Source organism: Eschrichtius robustus, chromosome 13 (genome assembly GCF_028021215.1).
Source record: "Eschrichtius robustus isolate mEscRob2 chromosome 13, mEscRob2.pri, whole genome shotgun sequence".
Taxonomy (NCBI): Eukaryota; Metazoa; Chordata; class Mammalia; order Artiodactyla; family Eschrichtiidae; genus Eschrichtius; species Eschrichtius robustus.
The window spans coordinates 46,526,278-46,546,687 of record NC_090836.1 but is presented as its reverse complement, the minus strand read 5'-3'; the positions used below and the strand labels follow the sequence as shown (position 1 = coordinate 46,546,687).

The window sequence follows — 20,410 nt, the reverse complement described above, 5'->3', positions numbered from 1 at the left end:
AGCCAAAAATAAATAAAATAAAAATTTTAAAAAAAGAAAAAAAATAGAGAAGACTTTAATCAGAAAAAAATATATAATTTTCAATTGGCCCATGTCCTCTTCTCAAAAGAGGAGGGATTGAGGGATAGAGGGGTGGAAAGAGGAAGAGAAGGGCAGGGCTGAGAAAAGCCCTGCAGGGGGCTGAACGGAGCTGGTTCCCAAGCTCCCTCATTTCCTGTGGGCAGCAGCCTTGATCATGGCCTCAGTCACGGCCTCTGTCACTCATCAGTCAGAGGCTATGTCCTTGCTTGCCTGTCACTGGCCATTTGGGACTTAGTCACTTGATTATTACTCAGTTGAGTGCTGAGTGGGTCAAGAGGACCAGCATCATTGAGGGCAACGATATGAGTCAGGAGGATCCCCCACCTCCATCCTGGGGTGTGAAGGGTTCCCCTGTGGCCTGCCAGCCTTTCAGCCTGGGATGTGGGGAAGGGCTCAGAACTGGGGTCCCACTGAAAACATGAGTTCAGTAACCCCTTCCCCCATTCCTATCCCTACTTCCCTGTGCATTTGAATGGTATGTAAGTGTTGTGTGATGCACAGATGATGGTGGAAACTTCAGTGGCTCCTAACCACTTAGAGAACAAAGCTCTAAGAGTCAGCGTGGTGCACGGAAAGAGCACGGGTTAGGAGTTGGCAGAGGGATTTGAATATATGCCAGGCCAGTTAGGAGTTCCATGTCCTTAGTCAAGTTTCCCTCTCTGAATCTCCATTTCCTCTCTTAAAAAAATGGCCAGAGGGACTGCCCTGGTGGTGCAGTGGTTAAGACTCTGCCTGTCAATGCAGGGGACACGGGTTCAAGCCCTGGTCCGGGAAGATCCCACGTGCCGCGGAGCAACTAAGCCCGTGCACCACAACTACTGAGCCTGCGCTCTAGAGCCCGCGAGCCACAACTACTGAAGCCTGTGCTCCTAGAGCCTGTGCTCCACAACAAGAGAAGCCACCACAATGAGAAGCCTATGCACTGCAACAAAGAGTAGCCCCCGCTCATCACAACTAGAGAAAGCCCACGTGCAGCAACGAATACCCAACGCAGCCATAAATAAATAAATAAATATTTTTTTAAAAAAAGGTCAGAATAATTCTTCCCTCATAGGAGGATAGTGAGAATTAAATGAGATAATATATGAATCACCTAACACAAAGTAGTTCTTTAACTGTAAGTTTTTCTCTTCTTTCTTACATAGCATTCAAGACTGTCTCTAATCTCTGGCTCCCAGCCACTCTCCCAGCCTGGTCATTCATTTGACAAAGACATACTAAGCAGCACCCGAAGCACTGACCTAGCCTGGGGTAGACACGAAGCACAGCCTCAGAACCTCTCACTGAGCACAGCTGGCTTTTTTCCCCTCTGCACTTTTGCTCAAGACCTGCACCGTCCCTGTTCCTCAGGACTCTTTTACTCCATCCAACTCATAGCCAGTCTTCACAGCCCAGCTCAAAGCCTGCCTCCTCTGCGAGCCTTCCCACAGCCCCATGGCCCTCAGGATGAGGCACCTCCTGCCTGGCTCCCTGGTTCCCCTCACTTCAGGGGCTTGTGTTGGTCTCACCCTATCTGTAATGTCCCTGCGGGCAGGCTCCGGCCCTTTACTTCTTTGTATCCTTGTTATCCTTCCCCCCAACCCACACATTCCAGGTACATTAAATGCTTGAAATGATGACTTTTTATTAAAGCAGACACAAGTAGGTTTCAAGAGCATCTGAATTCCCAACTTGGTCTTGGATGCAAAGAAACTGAGATCTCATCCTTCATTCCTTCACCTGAAACCCAAGCACCTAAGCAATTTGTTTCCTACCTCTTAGTTTTATTTTTATTTTTCCTATCCTAGAGCAGACAGGGAGACATGAAGGTTGCAGACGAGGGGTTTGCTACCCAAGGGTCACTGGGGCACAGGAATGTCCAGCTTCAGAAGATGGCCATGGTCCCTATCCCTAGTCTTTGCAGATATTCTGCCTCTGATCCTGCCAGGATACCCACCCCCAGGACAGTATGGAAAGTCTTTCGGACTCCAGCAGAGGACCCTGGGGGACAGGGTTGGAGGCTCTTCTTGACTTCCGCTCTCTGGCAGGGCAGAGGTTAATGGTGAATTGCAACACATCTCTGGGCTGAGTCACCTCCTACTGACGCTCCCCCAGTTCCCCTCCTCTGAAGTTTTATAAAGAGGACCAGGGACTAGAGAGTGAAAAGAACTGAAGGGAAGAGCCCCCCACCTAGCCCTGCTCCCCCAGGCTCCCAGAAATCTCAGGGCAGAAGGCACAAACAGCCTCTGGAGCTCTTGCCTGGTGGGACCATGAACTGGCAGCGGCTGTGGCTGGGCTTCCTACTCCCCATGACAGTCTCATGCTGGGCCCTGGGGCCTGGAGAGGAGGCAGCAGTGGTGAGTGCCCTGGGAAGGTCAGACCCAGGCTGGGGGAGGGATGGAGGAACTGCTCCATGGTCCCATCCAAGCCTCCCTTCTGACCTACAACTGCTTTCCCTTCCCTTCCTTCCTCTATTCCATGATCCACCCCTACCCATCTCCACTCCTTCCCCTTGTTCCTCCCCTAATGTGCCTCTCCTTTAGTCCTTCCACGTCTGTCCCCTCCTGTCCTTATGGGCTGTTAGGTCACTTAGAGCTTCACCCAGAGACTAACCTCTTTTTATTCTGCTGACCCCTACCCTCATCATAGGATTACTTGTTGCAATACGGGTACTTACAGAAGCCTCTAGAAGGACCTGATGACTTCAGGCCAGAAGATATCATAGAGGCTCTGAGGTGAGAGGTCATAAGGTGCATGCCTTCAGGGTCAAGGTCACAAGGTCTCCTTTCTCTCTTCTCAACCCTTTCGTCCCAGGCCCACCTCTGCTTAACCCAGGTCCACGTTGGGGATCTAGGGAATGGGTGGTGGGGCCTGGGGTGAGATGGGGATTCAAAGATGAGGGCACAGTCAAGCACTTCTTTGGAGGCTCCATCCCATGTTATATCCAAAATACTACTATTTGGTCACTTCCACATGAAGTATAATTTATATGTAAAACTGTGAGTTAAGTTGGAGCTGAGTTGTTGACATGATGTTGCCTTTCATAGACATTTAATACAGGATTTATTTATTTCTATTTTGAAGTTTTCATATTTTGGATCTAATGGGTCATTTTTCTTTCTGCTCTCAGATATGTTCCCAGGCCCTTGAAAAGTCACAGTACCTGCGGCGCCTGATGGATGAAATTGCCCCAGAGCAGGCTGGGCTGGGAGGGACGGGTCCAGCCAGGAGGGAAGAAAGCAAAGGGAGGACAGGCCCTCAGGTGGGAGCAGTGGTGGGAGAGTCTCCAGAGCAGGAGGCAGGACACTTACCTAGATCAGGAGGAGGTTAGAAATTGCAGTAGAGGAAGAAGGCAACGCCAGATGGCACTTTACCCAAATAAGAGCATGAACACAGGAGGTGAAGCTGAGTATTGCCTTTATGCAGAACAGAAGAGGAAGTCCCAATTACGAGGACTGGATCCTGGAGTGATCTCATCAGCTTCAGAGCTTTTGGGCCATTCTGAGCCACCACCTTGGGCAGCGGGGGGCCAAAGAGCTATCCCCAGTTCTCAGTCATTCCAGATGCCACTGCCCTGCTGGACCCATCCCTCTCCCTCTTTCTAGAGCTTTTCAGGAAGCATCTGAGCTGCCAGTCTCAGGTCAGCTAGATGATGCCACAAGGGCCCGTATGAGGCAGCCCCGTTGTGGTCTGGAGGACCCCTTCAACCAGAAGACCCTTAAATACCTGCTGCTGGGTGAGGGCTGAGCCTGGGAAAGGGAGGGAGAGGAGGGGGTGGCATGGCTCTGGAGCACAGGTGGCATTGGGACAGCCTGGATGAGCTCAGTGTTGAATGGATGGTCACCTGGTAATTAACTGATCATCACTTGCCTGGAGGGGTTGTTTCACGGCTTTGCTAAGTGAGTGCCCAGACTCAGGGGAACTCTTCGGAGCTGGCAAAAGTATCTGTGCTTCTAATCTATTTTCTGGTCCAATTAACCAGGCCGCTGGAGAAAGAAGCACCTGACCTTCCGCATCTTGAACCTGCCCTCCACCCTCCCATCCTACACAGCCCGGGCAGCCCTGTTTCAAGCCTTCCAGTACTGGAGCAATGTGGCTCCCTTGACCTTCCGGGAGGTGAAGGCTGGCTGGGCTGATATCCGCCTCTCCTTCCATGGCCGCCAAAGCCCATACTGCTCCAATACCTTTGATGGGCCTGGTAGGCACCAGCTCTTGACTCTCACTTCACAGACCTCTGTCCCCTTGAGTCAGTTACTCTGGAACCTTAATGTCAGGCCACCCCCATGCTCAACTGCACCCTACACTCTCTAACCACCTTCTAATATTCCCTTGGGGAGCAGCATGTCACCTCCCCTGGGGGCTTACCAAGCCTCTTCTTTGAAGCTTATGCCTTCTTCGTTGGCTTAAGTTCCTCTGCTCTCAAGGCATACCTCAGAGAGGACAGGGCCAGAGATGACAGAGTGGCTGGGAGGTAAAGGGACAGAGTGATGGGCATCCCTGAGAGAACGGAATGATGACAGCAGAATCTGAATGGAGTGAGAGGCATCCAAGAGACAGTGAATGTACATGGGGGAATTTTAAGGGAATGGAGTCATTGGAGTTTATAACAGGCAGGGGATGCTCCACCCTAGGAGACTCTGACCTCCTTCCTGTCTACCTTTGCCTTTGTCCAGGGCGGGTCCTGGCCCATGCCGACATCCCAGAGCTGGGCAGTGTGCACTTTGATGAAGATGAGCTCTGGACTGAGGAGACCTACCGGGGGGTGAACCTGCGCATCATTGCAGCCCACGAACTGGGCCATGCCCTGGGGCTTGGGCACTCCCGATACACCCAGGCCCTCATGGCCCCTGTCTATGCTGGCTACCGGCCCCACTTCAAGCTGCACCCGGATGATGTGGCTGGGATCCAAGCTCTCTATGGTCAGTCCTTTCCCCTAGTGATCATGAAGGTCAGTCTGACCAGTATCTCTTCAGGCATGAAGAGACAGGTCTAATCTTCATGGAGGGAAATGGCTTGGCTTCTTTCTCTTCCTCCTGCCCAGTTACTTGGCCTTCTTCATTTTCAGGAGCTGTTTTTCTTTCCTTTTTTTTTTTTCTTTTGGCCTCGCTGCGTGGCTTGTGGGATCTCAGTTCCCCAACCAGGGGTTGAACCCAGGCCATGAGGCCGCTGCAGTGGAAGCCCGGAATCCTAACCACTAGGCCACCAGGGAACTCCCAGGAGCTGTTTTTCTGACACTTCCAGGTCTAACCTTTCTGCCAGAGCTCTCTCCACTCATACCTGTTCTAAGGGATGAAGAATGAACATTCCAGCAAACCCCCTTCTCCCTTTCTAGTGCCTCTCAAAACTAAAAACATGTCTCCCGCTGATATCAATACGATCTTTCCTCCCACCAAGGAAAACTCTCTAGGTTTCCCTTTTCCTCTCTATGGGACCTCTGAGCTGAACTTACAGTAGAAGAGTGGGGAGGCCAGTGCTCTGAGTTCTCTCCCTGAGCAGGATTATGTTACCTTGCAGGCAAGAAAAGCCCAGAGACAGAGGATGAGGAAGAAGAGATGGAGCTCCCCACTGTACCCCAAGTGCCCACAGAACCCAGTCCCATGCCAGACCCCTGCAGTGGTGAACTGGATGCCATGATGCTGGGTAAGACCCTTCCCCTCTAGGCTGTAGGCAGGCAGTGGGGTGGCCTGCTGACCTTGAGATGGGAGTGACATGGGACCTCAGTGTAAGCAATGGCAGTTAACCACCAGACAGGGGTTAGTGGCCATGGAAGGAGGCATGTGGTATGGGGAGGGAGGATTCAGAGCCAAAGTAAAGGTGGGCCAGGCTGGAATTTACCTCTGCTGCCACCCTATGAGGGCCACTAAAAACATCTGGAAATACAGCAGGATGGAGAAAACAGTCTTAACTTTAATGTCTATTAGAGAGGGTATTATACCCGCATGGAAGTACAACTTGGAAGCCACCTGGGGTAGGAGGGGAGGTCCCCAAGGGGGAGCAGCTATCTGCAGGGCTTTTGTTTTGTTTTGTTGGGCCAGGGCTGATTTGCTGTGAACAATAAAAGAGAGGCTGAACACTGGGTCCTCCTTCTCTGCCCTTAATCTTCTCTTTGAATTAAAGTTGAATGAATTTTTGAGAAATCAGCCTGTGGGAGGACAGCAAATGATTAGTCTGCCTGAGATACCCACAAGTCTTTATTTGACCCCTATCTTTTTGACTTGTTGACATGCCTATGCTCTCAGGGCCCCGAGGGAAGACCTACGCTTTCAAGGGAAACTACGTGTGGACCGTGACAGATTCAGGGCTGGGTCCCTTGTTCCAAGTGTCTGCCCTTTGGGAGGGGCTCCCAGGAAACCTGGATGCTGCTGTCTACTCTCCTCGGACGCAATGGATTCACTTCTTTAAGGGTAAGGGGACTAGTTTACAGTGTGTTACCTGAGGAGGGCCTATGATCAGAGAATCCATAAAAGGAGGGAGGGATGAGAAGTTTCTGAGATGGTGGAAAGGAGGAACTGAAAGCTATCACCTGGGGACAGAGGTGACTTGTTCTTTCCTTACATGCTCTCAGGAGACAAGGTGTGGCGTTACGTTAATTTCAAGATGTCTCCTGGCTTCCCCAAGAAGCTGAATAGGGTAGAACCCAACCTGGATGCTGCTCTCTATTGGCCTCTCAACAAAAAGGTGTTCCTCTTTAAGGTATAAAGTTCAAAGCAAGGGCAAATCCCTTCTTAGGAGGGGCGGGCTACCTCACACGGAGAAGCGGACTTGCTCTTGAAGGGAGTTCTTCTGCAGCTGCTGTGGGCTGAGGGTAGACCTCTGGGGGGGTCCCTAAGCTCTCTTCTCATCCTCCTTTTCTCCCTGTCTGCCCCACACCTAGGGCTCCGGTTACTGGCAGTGGGACGAGCTGGCCCAAACTGATTTCAGCCGCTACCCCAAACCAACCAAGGGGTTGTTTACAGGAGTGCCAGACCAGCCCTCAGGTGCCATGAGTTGGCGGGATGGCCGCGTCTACTTCTTTAAGGGCAAACAGTACTGGCGCCTCAATCGGCAGCTTCGAGTAGAGAAAGGCTATCCCAGAGATATCGCCCACAACTTGATGCACTGTCGTCCCCAGACCCCAGACGCCACCCCATCAGATGGGGACACCACTTCCTCAGCCACAGGAACAACCTTGGATACCACTTCCTTGGCCATAGATATCACTTTGCACACTGACCGCTCAGCCGGAGATACGATCTTGGACATTACCCCCTTAGCCACAGCCTCCACCGCCCTTTTATTCCCTGGTAACGTCACCCACCCAGAAATCTAAGACCTCAATCAAACGTCTGCTGCAGCACGAGCACGAACCATGGACCTCATGCCTCTAAATGTCCCAGCTCCAGCCACCACTCCCCTGTATTCTTTCCCTCCTGGTCAGTGACTCTCTAACTCAGCCCCCAACTCCATCCATTTCTTCCCCATCCTAGATAGCACTTCCAACTGTGTCATCTACTCTCTGGAGGACATTGGTAGAGGAAAGGCAGCCATCAGGCCTTTAGCTGACAGGAGGCCACAACTGGGAAAGCCTGGGTCCTGTTCTTCCTAGATAAAGTGCAAGAAAACAGCATAGCCAGTAAAATGAGCAATGGCTTTGTAATCCTTGAGAATCACATTTACTTGCTTATGACTTTGGGCAAGTTAATTAACCTCGTTAAGCCTTGGATTTCCCATCTGCAAAATAAGGTTAATACTAATCCTGCAGGGTTGTTGCATTAAATGAAATACTATATGTGAAGTGCCTGGCACATTTGTGCTTAATAAAGGTTAACTTCACGTTCATGAGAGAGCAGTGAACAACTCTTCCTCTGGCTGTGCGTGTGCAGCTCCTACGGTAGTCCAGTCTGATAAAGGTACCCTCATCAGATCTTTAAGGGACAGAGGACTTGTCAGTATGGCTAACCCTTTGTTCTGGGGTGCAAAGAAAGAAAAGAGCAGCAACAGTAGAGGCTGGACTCCCTGGTTCAATGTTCAATGCCATTTTATTCACATGCTCCCGTGTTCTTCCTCCCTCCCATCATAACCTTGCTTCCCCGGGGCAGGGACATATCTTCCTTCATGCTGTCTGGGGAACCAGGGAACAGACTTTGGGCAGGAGAATCAGGGGTAGTGGAGAGTTAGAATGGGTTAGTGGCTGGGACAATGTTCTGGTTAAGGAGATTAGTGTCACCTATAATGAGAGGCAGAGAAGGCACTTGTCTTTCACGCAGCCCTGAAGACCAGGCTCCTTTGGGCAAAAGGGCAAGACTCTGGCATGTGGGCCAATGCTCTCTCCTTGGAGCAAGAAGCCAGCTTTGGGGGAAGGTGGGTGCTGAGCCAGGCACTGCCCTGTGGTCTTCCCCACATTAAGAAGAAAGGAAAGGGAAGCACCATGGAGGACAGTACCCCCAACTGAGGTAGGAGAAGGGGGCTTGAGCCTACAGGGTCCAGAGGGAAAGGCTAACCAGGAACCCAACTGCCCCCTAATGAGGGACCTGGGGATTAGGGATCCTTGAGCTCCTCTGTTGCCCTTCTCCCCATCAAAAAGCTATCAAGTGCTTTAGGGGGCTTCCTGATTTTCTATAGGTCCTACAAAAACAAAACCCCTTATTTTACCATTGTGAGGCACACTGAGGCGGGTATATAGAAGGCTATTTGGGTAACGGTCCTCCTTGGTTTGGTTTGGAGGGAATTAGGGAGTCACTTACTTTAGGGACCAAGGCACCTCTATTATTGGACAGAGGTAGGTACTCATATTTCCATTCCTCTCCCTTCTCCACAAGATTCCTCTCTATCTGTACCTAAAACATATCCCTACAGGGCTGCTCTGGGTTGGAGCACAGATTCCATCCCCAAGAGGTGGGGAAGTTTGTGTTGGATCCTGTGGGCCTAGGCCCTGCCCACCTAGTGTTCCCAGGCCCTTGCTAGGGGTGAGGGCATCAGTGGAGATTTAGGCTCAGGTCCGGGTGGAACCAGAAGGTGTGGTGAGGGGTACAGTGGAACCACAGTCAGAATCCAGGTCCAGGACAGTGTGGGGAGCTGTGGCCTGGGTGCCTGGTCCCAGCTGGCGCTCTCGAAGGCTCTGGAGATAGCTCTGGAGGGGCACAGGGCAGAGAGGGCAGAAGAAAGGGGCTGGGTCAGAGCCCCCCTCCACCCTAAGCATCCCCATGTGCCCTCTCTCCCATGCCCCTGAGCACCCCCTACCCCTCCACTCACTGGAGCCAGACTGTCAGCAGGGCTCCGGGCGCTGGGGTGGAGCGGGCGCCGGTAGCTGCCCTCACAGAGCCCCACCCCAGGGGAGGTCCGGTGCCACTTAGCCTCTTGCTGACGGATCCGAAGGAGTTGGAGATGCCTTCGCTGGTGGCTCAAGACCACTGCTTGGGAGGGGGCAATACAGACTCAGGGAGGCCTCTTAAGACTCTGAAACCCACCCCCAAATACACTCATACTCTAGAGAAACCCATTCAGTCTCCCTGTTACGTCTCTCTCAAATCTCATTTCCCCCCCAGTTATTCTAAAGAAACTTTTCTTTGTAATCCTCCTACCCTTTCCTTCTGGACTTCCCTGACATCTTCCTGTCCTTCCATATCAGTCCCCAATAACTCTTCCCTGCTCCCCCCCACCGACAATGACTCTTCTCATTCTTACCCAGAACTTTGGCTCCTCCAACTCTAACTTTCTTCAGTGCCCTGCCCCATTCACCTTAGACACCTCTGCCTTTTGCCTCAAGTGTATTTTCCGCCTTCCCCTCCTCAAGTCTGGGAACCAGGGACATAAGAAGGCACAGGTTGGCTGCTTTCTGTACCATGGCAGTAACTCACCATTGGTGTGGCCTCCACGTTCCTCATCCATGAGCTTCCACTGGGCCAGGGCCCCAAGGGCCCCCAGGGCTGGCCAGGTCCCCAGCAAGACCCAGCTATACCAGCAGAGAGGAGGCAAGGCTGGAAGTGCCTGCAAGCGCTGGCCCAGCCGACTGCCCAGTGCCAGCCCCTCCAGGAAGTAGTCAGCACAGGCCACCAGCACCGCAGCACCCAGCAGGGCTGTGCCCAGAACTGTGAATGGACGTGGCCACCGAAGCGTGAGCAGGGCTCCCAGCAGTGCCAGCCCCACCAGCCCCCCAGCCGGCACCCAGGCTGAAGGTGGTTGGTAGATGGGCTCAGTGCCCAGCAGGACCCCGGCGCCCAGGGTTAGGCCTAGCAGGAGACCAGTCAGGAAGAGACCGACACTGCGAACCAGCATGGTGACTAGGCCGCAGAGGAGTCCGATGCCTAGCGCAATGCCCGCGCTCACCTCCAGGCTCAGCTGTGTCTCTAGCACACGCTCCTTGTGGCACAGCAGGAAGATCACCAGGGCTCCTGATAGCAGGCCGGAGAGAAACATCACTGCCTTGAAGCAGCGGTAGCCTGGGAAGGGAGGCAGGAGGCACTGAGAGGCAGAAAGAGGTCTCCAGGGATGGCTCTGATGAATCAGAAAGGAGAGGACTGGCTGACCAGAGGAGCAGAAGGCAGGAGCAGCACACACAGGGACCTCAAGGCAAAGGGCAGAAAGGGATCATCTAGGGAGGGTAGGGACTTTTCAGGAACTGAGAGGGGATGGGAGAGCAAATCAGGAGGTAAGACGGATGCATTGAGGGGAGTAAGTACAGAAACAAGGTTTCGTCCTTCCAGGGATGGCAGACGGGAAGAAATCGGCACAGGCTGATTCAGATTATTGGGGAAGGGTGAAGAAGCCTTAAGCATAGAGGGTAATTTGGGAATGGAATTCTGAGGTAGGAGGCAAGGGGAGGGCAAATGATAGTTGCCAGGGCTCAGAGCTGGAGGGTGTGGGCATGGGGGATGAAAAAGAGCTGGCAAGAGCAGATCAGCCACACTGAAGGTAGGCATCCCCTGACAGAGGAGAAGAGGTGGCTCAGGAGCAAAGGAGAAAGTTGGCATCATCCTTGAGGGTGACGGTCTTGGGCAGCTGCCCCCCAGAACCCTGGCCCTGCCCTCACCGAAGCAGCAGTAGATGATTCCAAAGCAGCAGCAAAGAGCACACACCAGGGCGGGTGCCAATTCAGGATTGTCCTGGGGTTCCAAGACACATCTTGGGTCTGGAGGCTCTGGGAGTTGTTGATTAAAGGGCCTGGGGTCAGAGGTCATGGCCAGGGGCAGCAAGGCTTCCTCCATGGCCGAAGAGAAGGTGGTCACAGAGAGGGAGGTCAGTGTCAGCTCCTCTCATCCATCCATGAATGTCTTGAGGGGGCTGGGAAACCTGCAAGGGGGTAGGGGGCAGGAACTCAGGTGCCCATGAATCTTGAGGACTCTGTACCTCTATTTCTTTTAAAGAAAGGCCAAATTCAGGACGGAGCTTAGCCCTGCTGGGGTAACTGAAGAAACCTACAGGACCAGGTTAAGGGGAGCCAGCTGTCTCTTTATCACCCTCTGAAACAAGGACATTAAGTAGAACTTCAAATCTTATAAAGGTAATGAGTCTTTGTCCCCTGGCTTTTCAGGGTGGGGTGGGAGCAGTAGGAAGTCCTCGGTCTGTGGAGGGAGGGGCCCAGGGGTACTAGTGAGCCTGGAGGCTAAAGACTCAGCAGCTTGTTCCAGCCGAAAAGAAAGCTTGCCCCATCTGCAGCTGGGACTCAAAATTATCACACCGGACTGGGAAGAATGGACTTAATAGAGGGGGGGAGAAGGAGAAGGAAGGGGAGAGAATGAATCATGGTGGGGGTCTCCCGACAGTTGCTCCAACCCAAGAGAAGGAAGAGGGGGAAAAATCAGACACCAAGAGTTTGGGACAAGGAATCCAGTAGAAAGCCACACTTTATCAGGGTTTTGAAGCCTTGGCTTCAGATGGAGGAGTTATTGGGGGAAGGGGCGTTCAGCCACAGTCCAACTCCCACGATCCCTCACGGACTAAGCAGGCACCTTGCCCACAGACAACATCTCACATCCTGGTAGTATTTTGCTCCTCCCCTCAGGACACTGGTGGGACTTTTCCTACCTCCCCCTTTCCCTTGGGGTGCCAGGGCTGCCAGTGGGATATGATCTCTGTTCCTGAAAGGAGAACACCAAGGAGGGGCTGGCAGTGGGGGCACTATGGGAGTGGGGTAGGGTGGGTGCAGGCACTTCCCTTCAGCTGTCTTCTTTTGGACATCAAGGTCTTAACAAGCAGAAGAGTTGGCTTGGGCAATCCCTGGGGTTTCTCTCCTCAATCCGCTTGGAAGTCTGGGGACTCTAAACAAGGAGAGGTTGGGGAGGGGGTGTTAACTACTCACCACCCTGTCAGGGCTGAGGAGAGGAGGGGGTAGATGTGCTTCCCTAGACCCCCAGCTGCATCCCTGCCCGGAGTCCTAGGCGTTCAGGCGGCTGTCGGGCGTGGGTACCCGCAGGGCCACTCTGTTCGTTGCCCCCTAAACTCTTGCAAGTCGTAGCCCAAGCCCCGTGAGCTAAAAGCAACCAGCTTGGGGGCGGGGGGTGGGGGTGGGGGTGGAGGAAGGGGACAGGGTGGGGGGGTGACATCACGGGGCGGGACCCTCCAACTCTTTTCCCTGTGTGTGGGGGGACCCAGTTTGCCTACGGCTCTAGGCTGGGATCAGAGACCCCCTTCCATAGCAGGGAACGGTCTTGGGTGAACCACAAGAGGTTTGGGGAAAGGTCTCTGAATACTTAGGCGCTGACTCAACAACTAGAAGCTTTCAAAACCCCTACTGGTGTCCCAGCGCCCCCCTACTCCGGCTTGGTTTCTTCCACTTCCCAGAGAATTGGAGTATTGTCTTCTGGAGAACTTGGTGGTCGGGATCGGGGACCCCGGGAAGGTGCTCTTACTGGTCTGGGGGCGCCGACGAGGGGTTCATGGGTAGAAAAACTTGCGGAGCAAAGACGGGGTCTGGAAGGGGGACTAACGGAGAGGCGTGTGCAGAGGAGGGGACCGACAGAGAGGGTACCCAAGCCGGGTCTGAGTGGGGGCGGGGGCGCTTGTCAACGTCGACCGAACAGCTTGGTATGCAAACGAGATGCAAAGCAGCATGCAGATGAGTGCAGTGTTTTTTGGCACTCCGCTCGGGTCCTAAGCCCAGTGGAGCCACGCTCTCAGTCCTCAGGTCCCGCTTCGTGACGGGGACTGAGAGCTGCACCCAGAGGCGCGGATCCGGGCCGTGGGAGCTACAGTTATACGGGGCAGTTCGCCAGCTGGGTCAGGCGCGTTGGCGGGGGCGGGGGCGTGGGGGGGGCGGCGAGGGTTGGTGGGAAGAAAGGGGCAGCGTAGGAGGGCCAGGGCGGGGCCAGGCCCGGGGCGTCCTCCCCTCCGCTCCACCTCCGCAGGATACAAAAGGGCCTCTGTCCTCATTACAGCAAGGGATCAGTGCGGTGGCTCCCCTACGCTCCCTGGTTTTGACTGCAAGGGAAAAAGACTGGCTCGGTGGCTTTCCTCTATCTCCCGGTCTCGGCACAAGCCCAAGAATACAGCCAGAGGAACCTGAGAATCTGCCCCCAGTCCGCAGGCACTGCTGCAGCGCCCACTTGCTTTGCTTCCAGTGGCGCAACCTTCGGGGATCCCACTTCAGCACGCGGAGGGCGGCAGCAGAGAGCCCTTTAAGGGGCGGGGCCAGTGCTTCCCCAGGACCGCCCCCACTGGTTCGACTCCGCGCTTGCAGCACTGGCTCGCGCCTCCGCCAACCGCTTTTACTTTTCCTTCCCGTGTCTTCCCCGGTGACCCCGGAAGTGGAAGTAGCCCCAGGTCGGCCGCCGCGGCGGGGACGGAAGGCGGAAGCAGAGAGTGAACGGGAGGCGGAGCCGGGGGAGCTGCTCTCGTAGCTCCCCCTGGCCCTCGGCCCAGCTGCTCGAGGGGGAGGAGTTACCTCCGCTCTTCGGTATGTTACCTTGGTCCCCTCTACCCAGCCCGAGGGTTCGCGGTTGTCTCTGTCAGGGGCAACCACAAGCTCCGCCCCCAGATTTTCCTTAAGGACCGCACGGTCCCCACCCTTTTCTGGCAGTCTGCGGCCCCCTTTCCGGTCGTCTTTCCCTTTTTCCCAAGAGTGACCCCAGGACCACACCCTTTGTTGTACCTCCCTTTTTCCTTGATTCAGCATTATAGCTTTCTGGAGAAAGAAAAAAATAAGGGGATTTGGAGGAGGGGGGAGGGAGCAGGGTTGTCGTTAATGTAGTATTGGCTTTATTGCTGGGGTAATGAATGCCCAAAAGAACTCGGGAAAACAAGGGAGGTGGGTCCGTTAAATATATATCCCCAATTTAAGATTATGTAACCTCTCTCTTGGTCCTATCCTTGATCATCCCCACCTTGATACCTTTGTTACAGGCATCAGAACTTACCATGATGGCTGTGACCTAAAATCCTCAGGAAGCCCTGGGGTCATGGCCCAGAAGCACCCCGGAGAAGGAGGGTTGTGTGGAGCCCACCACAGTGGTGGTGCCTCCCTCAGGACTTTAGGACCCTCTGTGGACCCTGAAATACTTTCATTCTCAGGACTCAGGGACTCAGCTGGGCCTGCTCCTAATGGTACCCGCTGCCTCACAGAGCACTCTAGTCCTAAGTACACACAGCCCCCAAATCCAGCCCACTGGTCAGATCCAAGCCATGGCCCTCCAAGGGGTCCAGGACCCCCTAGGGATGGAGAGGACCCTGATCAGAGTGAGGCATCTTCAGAAGAGTCAGGAGTGGACCAGGAACTCTCCAGAGAGAATGAGGCTGGGTACCAGGAGGATGGGAACCCTTCTTTTCTTTCCATTCCACCTGCTTGTAACTGCCAGGGAACCCCTGGAATCCCTGAAGGGCCTTACTCTGAGGGAGGAGATAGCTCTTCTAGCAACTTTTGCCACCATTGTACCTCTCCAGCTTTGGGGGAAGATGAAGAGTTGGAAGAGGAATATGATGAGGAGGAACCTCTTAAGTTTCCCAGTGATTTTTCACGTGTGCCCAGTGGAAAGAAACCTGCACCCCGGAGACAACGGCACCGCGTTCCAGCCAAGGAGGATACTCGGGAGGGTGGACGCAGAGATCCCAGATCCCCTGGTCGACATCGGCTGGGTCGGAAACGGAGTCAGGCAGATAAGCGCAGAGGACTGGGATTGTGGGGAGCAGAGGAACTGTGTCAGCTTGGACAGGCAGGCTTCTGGTGGCTGATCGAACTGCTGGTATTAGTGGGGGAGTACGTGGAAACTTGTGGCCATCTCATCTGTGCATGCAGGCAGCTGAAAGGCAGTGATCTGGACCTTTTTTGGGTCTGGGTGGGAGTCTGGGCAGGGTGGCTGGGGGGCAGGGCCCAGGTGATGTTCCAGTTTCTGAGCCAAGGGTTTTGCTATGGGGCAGGGCTGTTCACCCGTTTTCTTAGGCTACTGGGTGCTTTGCTGCTCCTGGCTCTGGCCCTTTTGTTGGGCTGTCTACAGTTGGGCTGGCGGTTTCTGGTAGGACTGAGTGACCGGTTAGGCTGGAGGGGTAAAGCCACCTGGCTCTTCTCTTGGCTGGCTTCTCCCACCTGGCAGCGGTGCCTGATTGTGCTGAGAGAGAGCAGGCCGTGGCAGCAGCTGGTAAGAATAGTTCAGTGGGGTTGGCTGGAGTTGCCTTGGTTCAAGCAGAGGACCAATAGGCAGGGGAATGCACCTGTAGCTAGTGGTCGCTACTGCCAGCCTGAAGAGGAAGTGGCTCGACTGTTGACCATGGCTGGGGTTCCTGAGGATGAGCTAAACCCTTTTCATGTGTTGGGGGTTGAAGCCACAGCATCAGATGTTGAACTGAAGAAGGCCTATAGGCAGCTGGCAGTGATGGTGAGTACCCTTCCCCTGTTTCCAGTTCTTTGTTCCCATATTTTATTTTCTATTACAATTTTTGGGAGAGTGGAATAAAGGGAAGGCAGAGTAGAAAGTCAACTTGAAGACGAAGAGCATCTTTAATTCTTAGGAAAGAGTCATAAAGACTTTTCCCCCCTTTACTATGGGATCTGACTTTCCCTTGAAGTTTTTTGTCATGAGATTCTTTTTCTTAATGAAAATCAACGAACCTGGTGTATTAGACAGTGTTGGACTCACTCACCCTGGAATATCCAGGTGAAATCCCTCTGAGTAGGGTGGAGAAGAGACCTAGGCAGAAAGCCTGGCAGTTCTTCTCTCCTAAACAAATGAGTGTTTTTTGAATACAGGGAAATCCAACTGTCTGTCCCAGTGAGGCAAGTGTGCACTAGTGTGGGAACGTTCAGGGAGTACATGTGAGTGATTATTCCAGGACCAGGTGAGAGAAAACAGCTGTTTCAAGACCAACAACCCAGAGTGGGAAAGGGAAGGAGAATGGGACATAAATCTTGGAGAGGCATGTACATACGTTTTCATGTCATACATGAAAATATGGTTGCTTTTATTGGTAAGGGGGGTATAGGTGGGAGTTGTGACTTATCATACTCGAGGGAAATGGTTTAATACAAACATGCAATCAAATTGCTTTTAGAAATAGCTATTCAGATGCTATTTTTAGATATGCTATTTCTGTACAAGTAAAGCTATTATGAATATAAGTAATGTGTGTAAATTGCATTGGAGGCCTATTTGAGTGTATGGAACTTGACTGGTAAAATATCACAGTGTGTAAATTATCTCAGTGGTTGCATGACACTAAAGGGGAATGGGCAACCAAAGTTTCCATTAACCATTCAAGGCACAATAAAGTACCAGGCCTGTAACTTACCAGACGACTAAATTATCAATAGTTTGGTGGGAAATGTATGTCCCTTAGTGGATGGCCTGGGATATTCTGAGAGTGGGGAACAGTGTTCACACTCAAATTGTTACTAATGGTAGAGCTCTTTTCTCAGCTTCATGTCTTTTAGCAGACATCCTCTCTTGGGGAGTATCATTCAAAAATTCTCATTTTCAACTTACTTCTTGAAGTAGAGCTGTAGTAAAGTTCCCTGATCCTCAGTAGACCTGCCCTACTATCCAAAGTTCTCCCTCTTGTTCTGGGCCAGAGTATCTGTGGGCTTCTTTTTTTGGCCGTGCCACATGGCATGTGGCATCTTAGTTCCCCGACCAGCGATTGAACCCGTGCCCCTTGCGTTGGAAGCGCAGAGTCTTAATCACTGGGCCACCAGGCAAGTCCCTGTGGGCTTCCTTTATACAACCTCTCACTGCCTTTATTAGGCCCTAAATTGACCATTACCCACATTCTATAAGTTTGGGAATGTGAGAGATTTAACAGCATTCTGTTTACTTGGCCTCAGTCAAGAGACTTAGCTTTATCTCTGTTTTTGGTGTATGAGGATGGGAACAATCAGGAAGCTGTAGGAAGTGAGGATATTATTTGTCTTGGAGAAAAGGGTGAAAAGAGGATAAAAAGCCTGTGAGGATCGTGGTATGTTATCAATATTTCACTCTTGGGACAGAAAGGCAAACTACTGTAGGAAGTTCTGAGTAGATATGAGAATTTCCTAGTTAGAAAATAGAGTTTGAGTATGTTGGAACTCTTAACTTTATGACTGACAATAAAGTTAAAATATGAGGGTTTAGTATGTGTGTGCCAGGTAGGCACACACATACTAAACCAACCATCCCTGCTTGCCTGGGATTGAAAGGTTTCCTGAGACATGAAATTTCAGTGCTAAAACTGGGACAATCCCAGGCACACTGGGATGGTAGATCGCCATGGTGCCAGATTCTGTGCCATATGCTTCATGTGTATTCTCATTTAATACTCCCAACAATCCATGATAGATAAAATATTCTAGGTCATATAGCTAATAAGTGACAGAGCTGGGACTTAAACCCAGATCTGTCTGCAGAGCCACAGCAGTTAACCATTAAGCTATATTGACTCTTCAAAAGCGTGGTGAAGGAGAACCCTTTGATATGAGGTTATTTTGACCCAAAATAGGGAGAGGGTTGGAATGGATATGTGATGAAATCTGTGTTTTGGTAGGTTCATCCTGACAAAAATAATCATCCCCGGGCTGAGGAGGCCTTCAAGGTTTTGCGGGCAGCTTGGGACATTGTCAGCAACCCTGAAAGACGGAAGGAATATGAGATGTAAGTTGGAGCTAGGAAATTGTCAGGTGGGGTAAATGAATAATCTTCAACAGCAGAGATCATTGGACTTGTGGATGGAGGCTCTCTGAGGCAGAGAGAACTGAGGTGGCTTGTCTAGCTGGCCAGGGGCCTCAAGAAGCCAATAGATCTGTCTCCCTTTGTCCCTCACTCAATACCCTCTGACTTACAAAGCTTTTTTTCTCTCAGGAAGCGAATGGCAGAAAATGAGCTGAGCCGGTCAGTGAATGAGTTTCTGTCCAAGCTGCAGGACGACCTCAAAGAAGCAATGAATACTATGATGTGCAGCCGATGCCAGGGAAAGCATAGGTATGATTTAAATAGGACAGGAGTGGGACAGCGATTGGGTAGCTAAAAACCTTCCTTGTATTGTCGGTAGTTGTGGGATCCAGATGGTAAGTAACAAGACCCTGAGGTTTCTACTTTTGCCATATTGTTAAGAGATTGAGGATTTGAATTAGCAAGAAGAAAAGATAATAGTTCTAGCTTTAAGATAGAAGGTTGAGGGCAGGGTGTACGTAGGCATTTGTAACAACTGAGTCAGTAACCATATTTGTCAGTAATGATGAGATGTCAGTAATGGAGACTACAGCAATGCTCTAGGTAAGCTTGATAGATTTATTAAGGAACTGTCCTTTTGTTGGATTGCAGGAGGTTTGAAATGGATCGGGAACCTAAGAGTGCCAGATACTGTGCTGAGTGTAATAGGCTGCATCCTGCTGAGGAAGGAGACTTTTGGGCAGAGTCAAGCATGTTGGGCCTCAAGATCACCTACTTTGCGCTGATGGATGGAAAGGTGTATGACATCACAGGTACACTGTCCTCTGGAAGTATGGGCTCATAGATCCTCAGAACTGTGATATTTTGGCTAATTATCTCTCATGCTTGCAGAGTGGGCTGGATGCCAGCGTGTGGGAATCTCCCCAGATACCCACAGAGTCCCCTATCACATCTCATTTGGTTCACGGATGCCAGGCACCAGTGGGCGGCAGAGGTAGGTGGTATTCCTCTCAATAATCTATCCACTATTCTAGTTCTGAACATGGTTTCATGACATGCTGTTTAGGACATGTAGGTGTCTCACCCTTTAAGAAGTTTGGGAACTGACTCAGTATATCTTTAAAATAGGTATAAATAGGTAACATAGGTAACCATTTGACTCCGATATCTCTCGCTTCATCATGTCTTCTGTTTTCCTCTCAGAGCTACCCCAGATGCCCCTCCTGCTGACCTTCAGGATTTCTTGAGCCGGATCTTTCAAGTACCCCCAGGCCAAATGTCCAACGGGAACTTCTTTGCAGCTCCTCAGCCGGGCCCTGGGGCCACTGCAGCCTCCAAGCCCAACAGCACAGTACCCAAGGGAGAAGCCAAACCGAAGCGGCGGAAGAAAGTGAGGAGGCCCTTCCAACGTTGACACCCCCTCTCTTTCCTCAAATCAATGTCAGGGAGTCAAAAGGGCTGTGTACAGCACAGGATGGAGTTTGATTTGTTTATTTTTAAATATTTAAAAAAGGGAAAATTTTAAGCTCAAATTGTTCACTCAGTACTTACAGGAAGCCCTGGAACCACTCTCCCTCCTCCACCAGCACCCAGGAACTGAATCTTGTCTTCTGACAATACCAAAGAAATAGGGGGTGGCTAGAATAAAGAACCTAGGGCCTGGACCTGGGCTGGACGATATCTCCCATAGTAGTGTGGGAACTGGGTATTTCCCTGGGGTCTGTATGCCTTTTCTTGTCTTTTGCTTCTACAGCAGATGACACTTTCCCCCCTCTTTTTAAACGTGTCTGTATTATTTCTTGACCCATTTCAGGAGGGAGCCCCCTCCTTTGCCCCAATATACTAGTAAAAAGAGAGAACGAGAAAGCATGTAACCCTAATTATAGGAGATAAGAGTTCAGAGAGCGGGAACTCTCACCTTGTGGGTAATCACCCAACTTCGTGCTTGTTGCTGCAGGGATGGCCAAAACTAATAATTTTTAAAAAACAGATTCACGCTCTCTGCCCTTGGGTGAGGGGGAAGGATAGAGGGGCTCCTGGCAGCCCCCTTATGATCCAAGGGTTTGTATTTTTTTAAGTTTGTTCATATTTGTATGTACATATCTATTTAAAGCCAGGGGATTATCTTTCTATAAATACATAACTGGCAACCTGTATCTTCTCTCTCTTCTTTGCCCATATAGCTGAAGCCCTTTTTTTTTCATTTGAGAATCTTTTCCCTCCTAAGTGTTAGCTGAGAGTGAAGGGCACCTCCTACTGGACCAAGGGAGAGGGGACAAAAAAACCTTAGAGAAATTTTGTAGTTC

At 51.6% G+C, this 20,410-nt stretch overlaps 3 protein-coding genes across 5 annotated transcripts; 2 read left to right on the top strand and 1 right to left on the bottom strand.

The window, feature by feature from the left end:
• Positions 1-2,185: 2,185 nt before the first annotated feature.
• Positions 2,186-7,881, top strand: MMP19 (matrix metallopeptidase 19). Its single transcript, XM_068560514.1, has 9 exons — positions 2,186-2,417; positions 2,710-2,795; positions 3,666-3,796; positions 4,043-4,258; positions 4,734-4,979; positions 5,575-5,700; positions 6,300-6,464; positions 6,626-6,753; positions 6,935-7,881. Exons 1-9 carry the CDS (start codon positions 2,331-2,333, stop codon positions 7,367-7,369), a joined length of 1,620 nt encoding a protein of 539 aa, XP_068416615.1. The 5' UTR covers positions 2,186-2,330; the 3' UTR covers positions 7,370-7,881.
• A 178-nt stretch (positions 7,882-8,059) lies between these two features.
• On the bottom strand, positions 8,060-12,528 carry LOC137774969 (transmembrane protein 198-like). 3 transcript variants are annotated; one of them, XM_068560515.1, is made up of 5 exons: positions 12,338-12,528; positions 11,069-11,328; positions 9,897-10,478; positions 9,292-9,452; positions 8,060-9,169 (listed from the first exon to the last, which is right to left on the bottom strand). In XM_068560515.1, exons 2-5 carry the CDS (start codon positions 11,241-11,243, stop codon positions 9,032-9,034), a joined length of 1,056 nt encoding a protein of 351 aa, XP_068416616.1. In that variant the 5' UTR covers positions 11,244-11,328; positions 12,338-12,528; the 3' UTR covers positions 8,060-9,031. The 3 variants fall into 3 exon arrangements, with proteins under 3 accessions (XP_068416616.1, XP_068416617.1, XP_068416618.1); XM_068560516.1 differs by having other exon boundaries at positions 9,292-9,449; XM_068560517.1 differs by lacking the exon at positions 11,069-11,328.
• A 261-nt stretch (positions 12,529-12,789) lies between these two features.
• DNAJC14 (DnaJ heat shock protein family (Hsp40) member C14) lies at positions 12,790-20,260 on the top strand. The gene is made up of 8 exons (XM_068561878.1): positions 12,790-12,877; positions 13,413-13,930; positions 14,377-15,842; positions 17,980-18,086; positions 18,294-18,413; positions 18,756-18,916; positions 18,996-19,098; positions 19,308-20,260. Exons 3-8 carry the CDS (start codon positions 14,433-14,435, stop codon positions 19,516-19,518), a joined length of 2,112 nt encoding a protein of 703 aa, XP_068417979.1. The 5' UTR covers positions 12,790-12,877; positions 13,413-13,930; positions 14,377-14,432; the 3' UTR covers positions 19,519-20,260.
• The last annotated feature ends 150 nt before the right edge of the window (positions 20,261-20,410 follow it).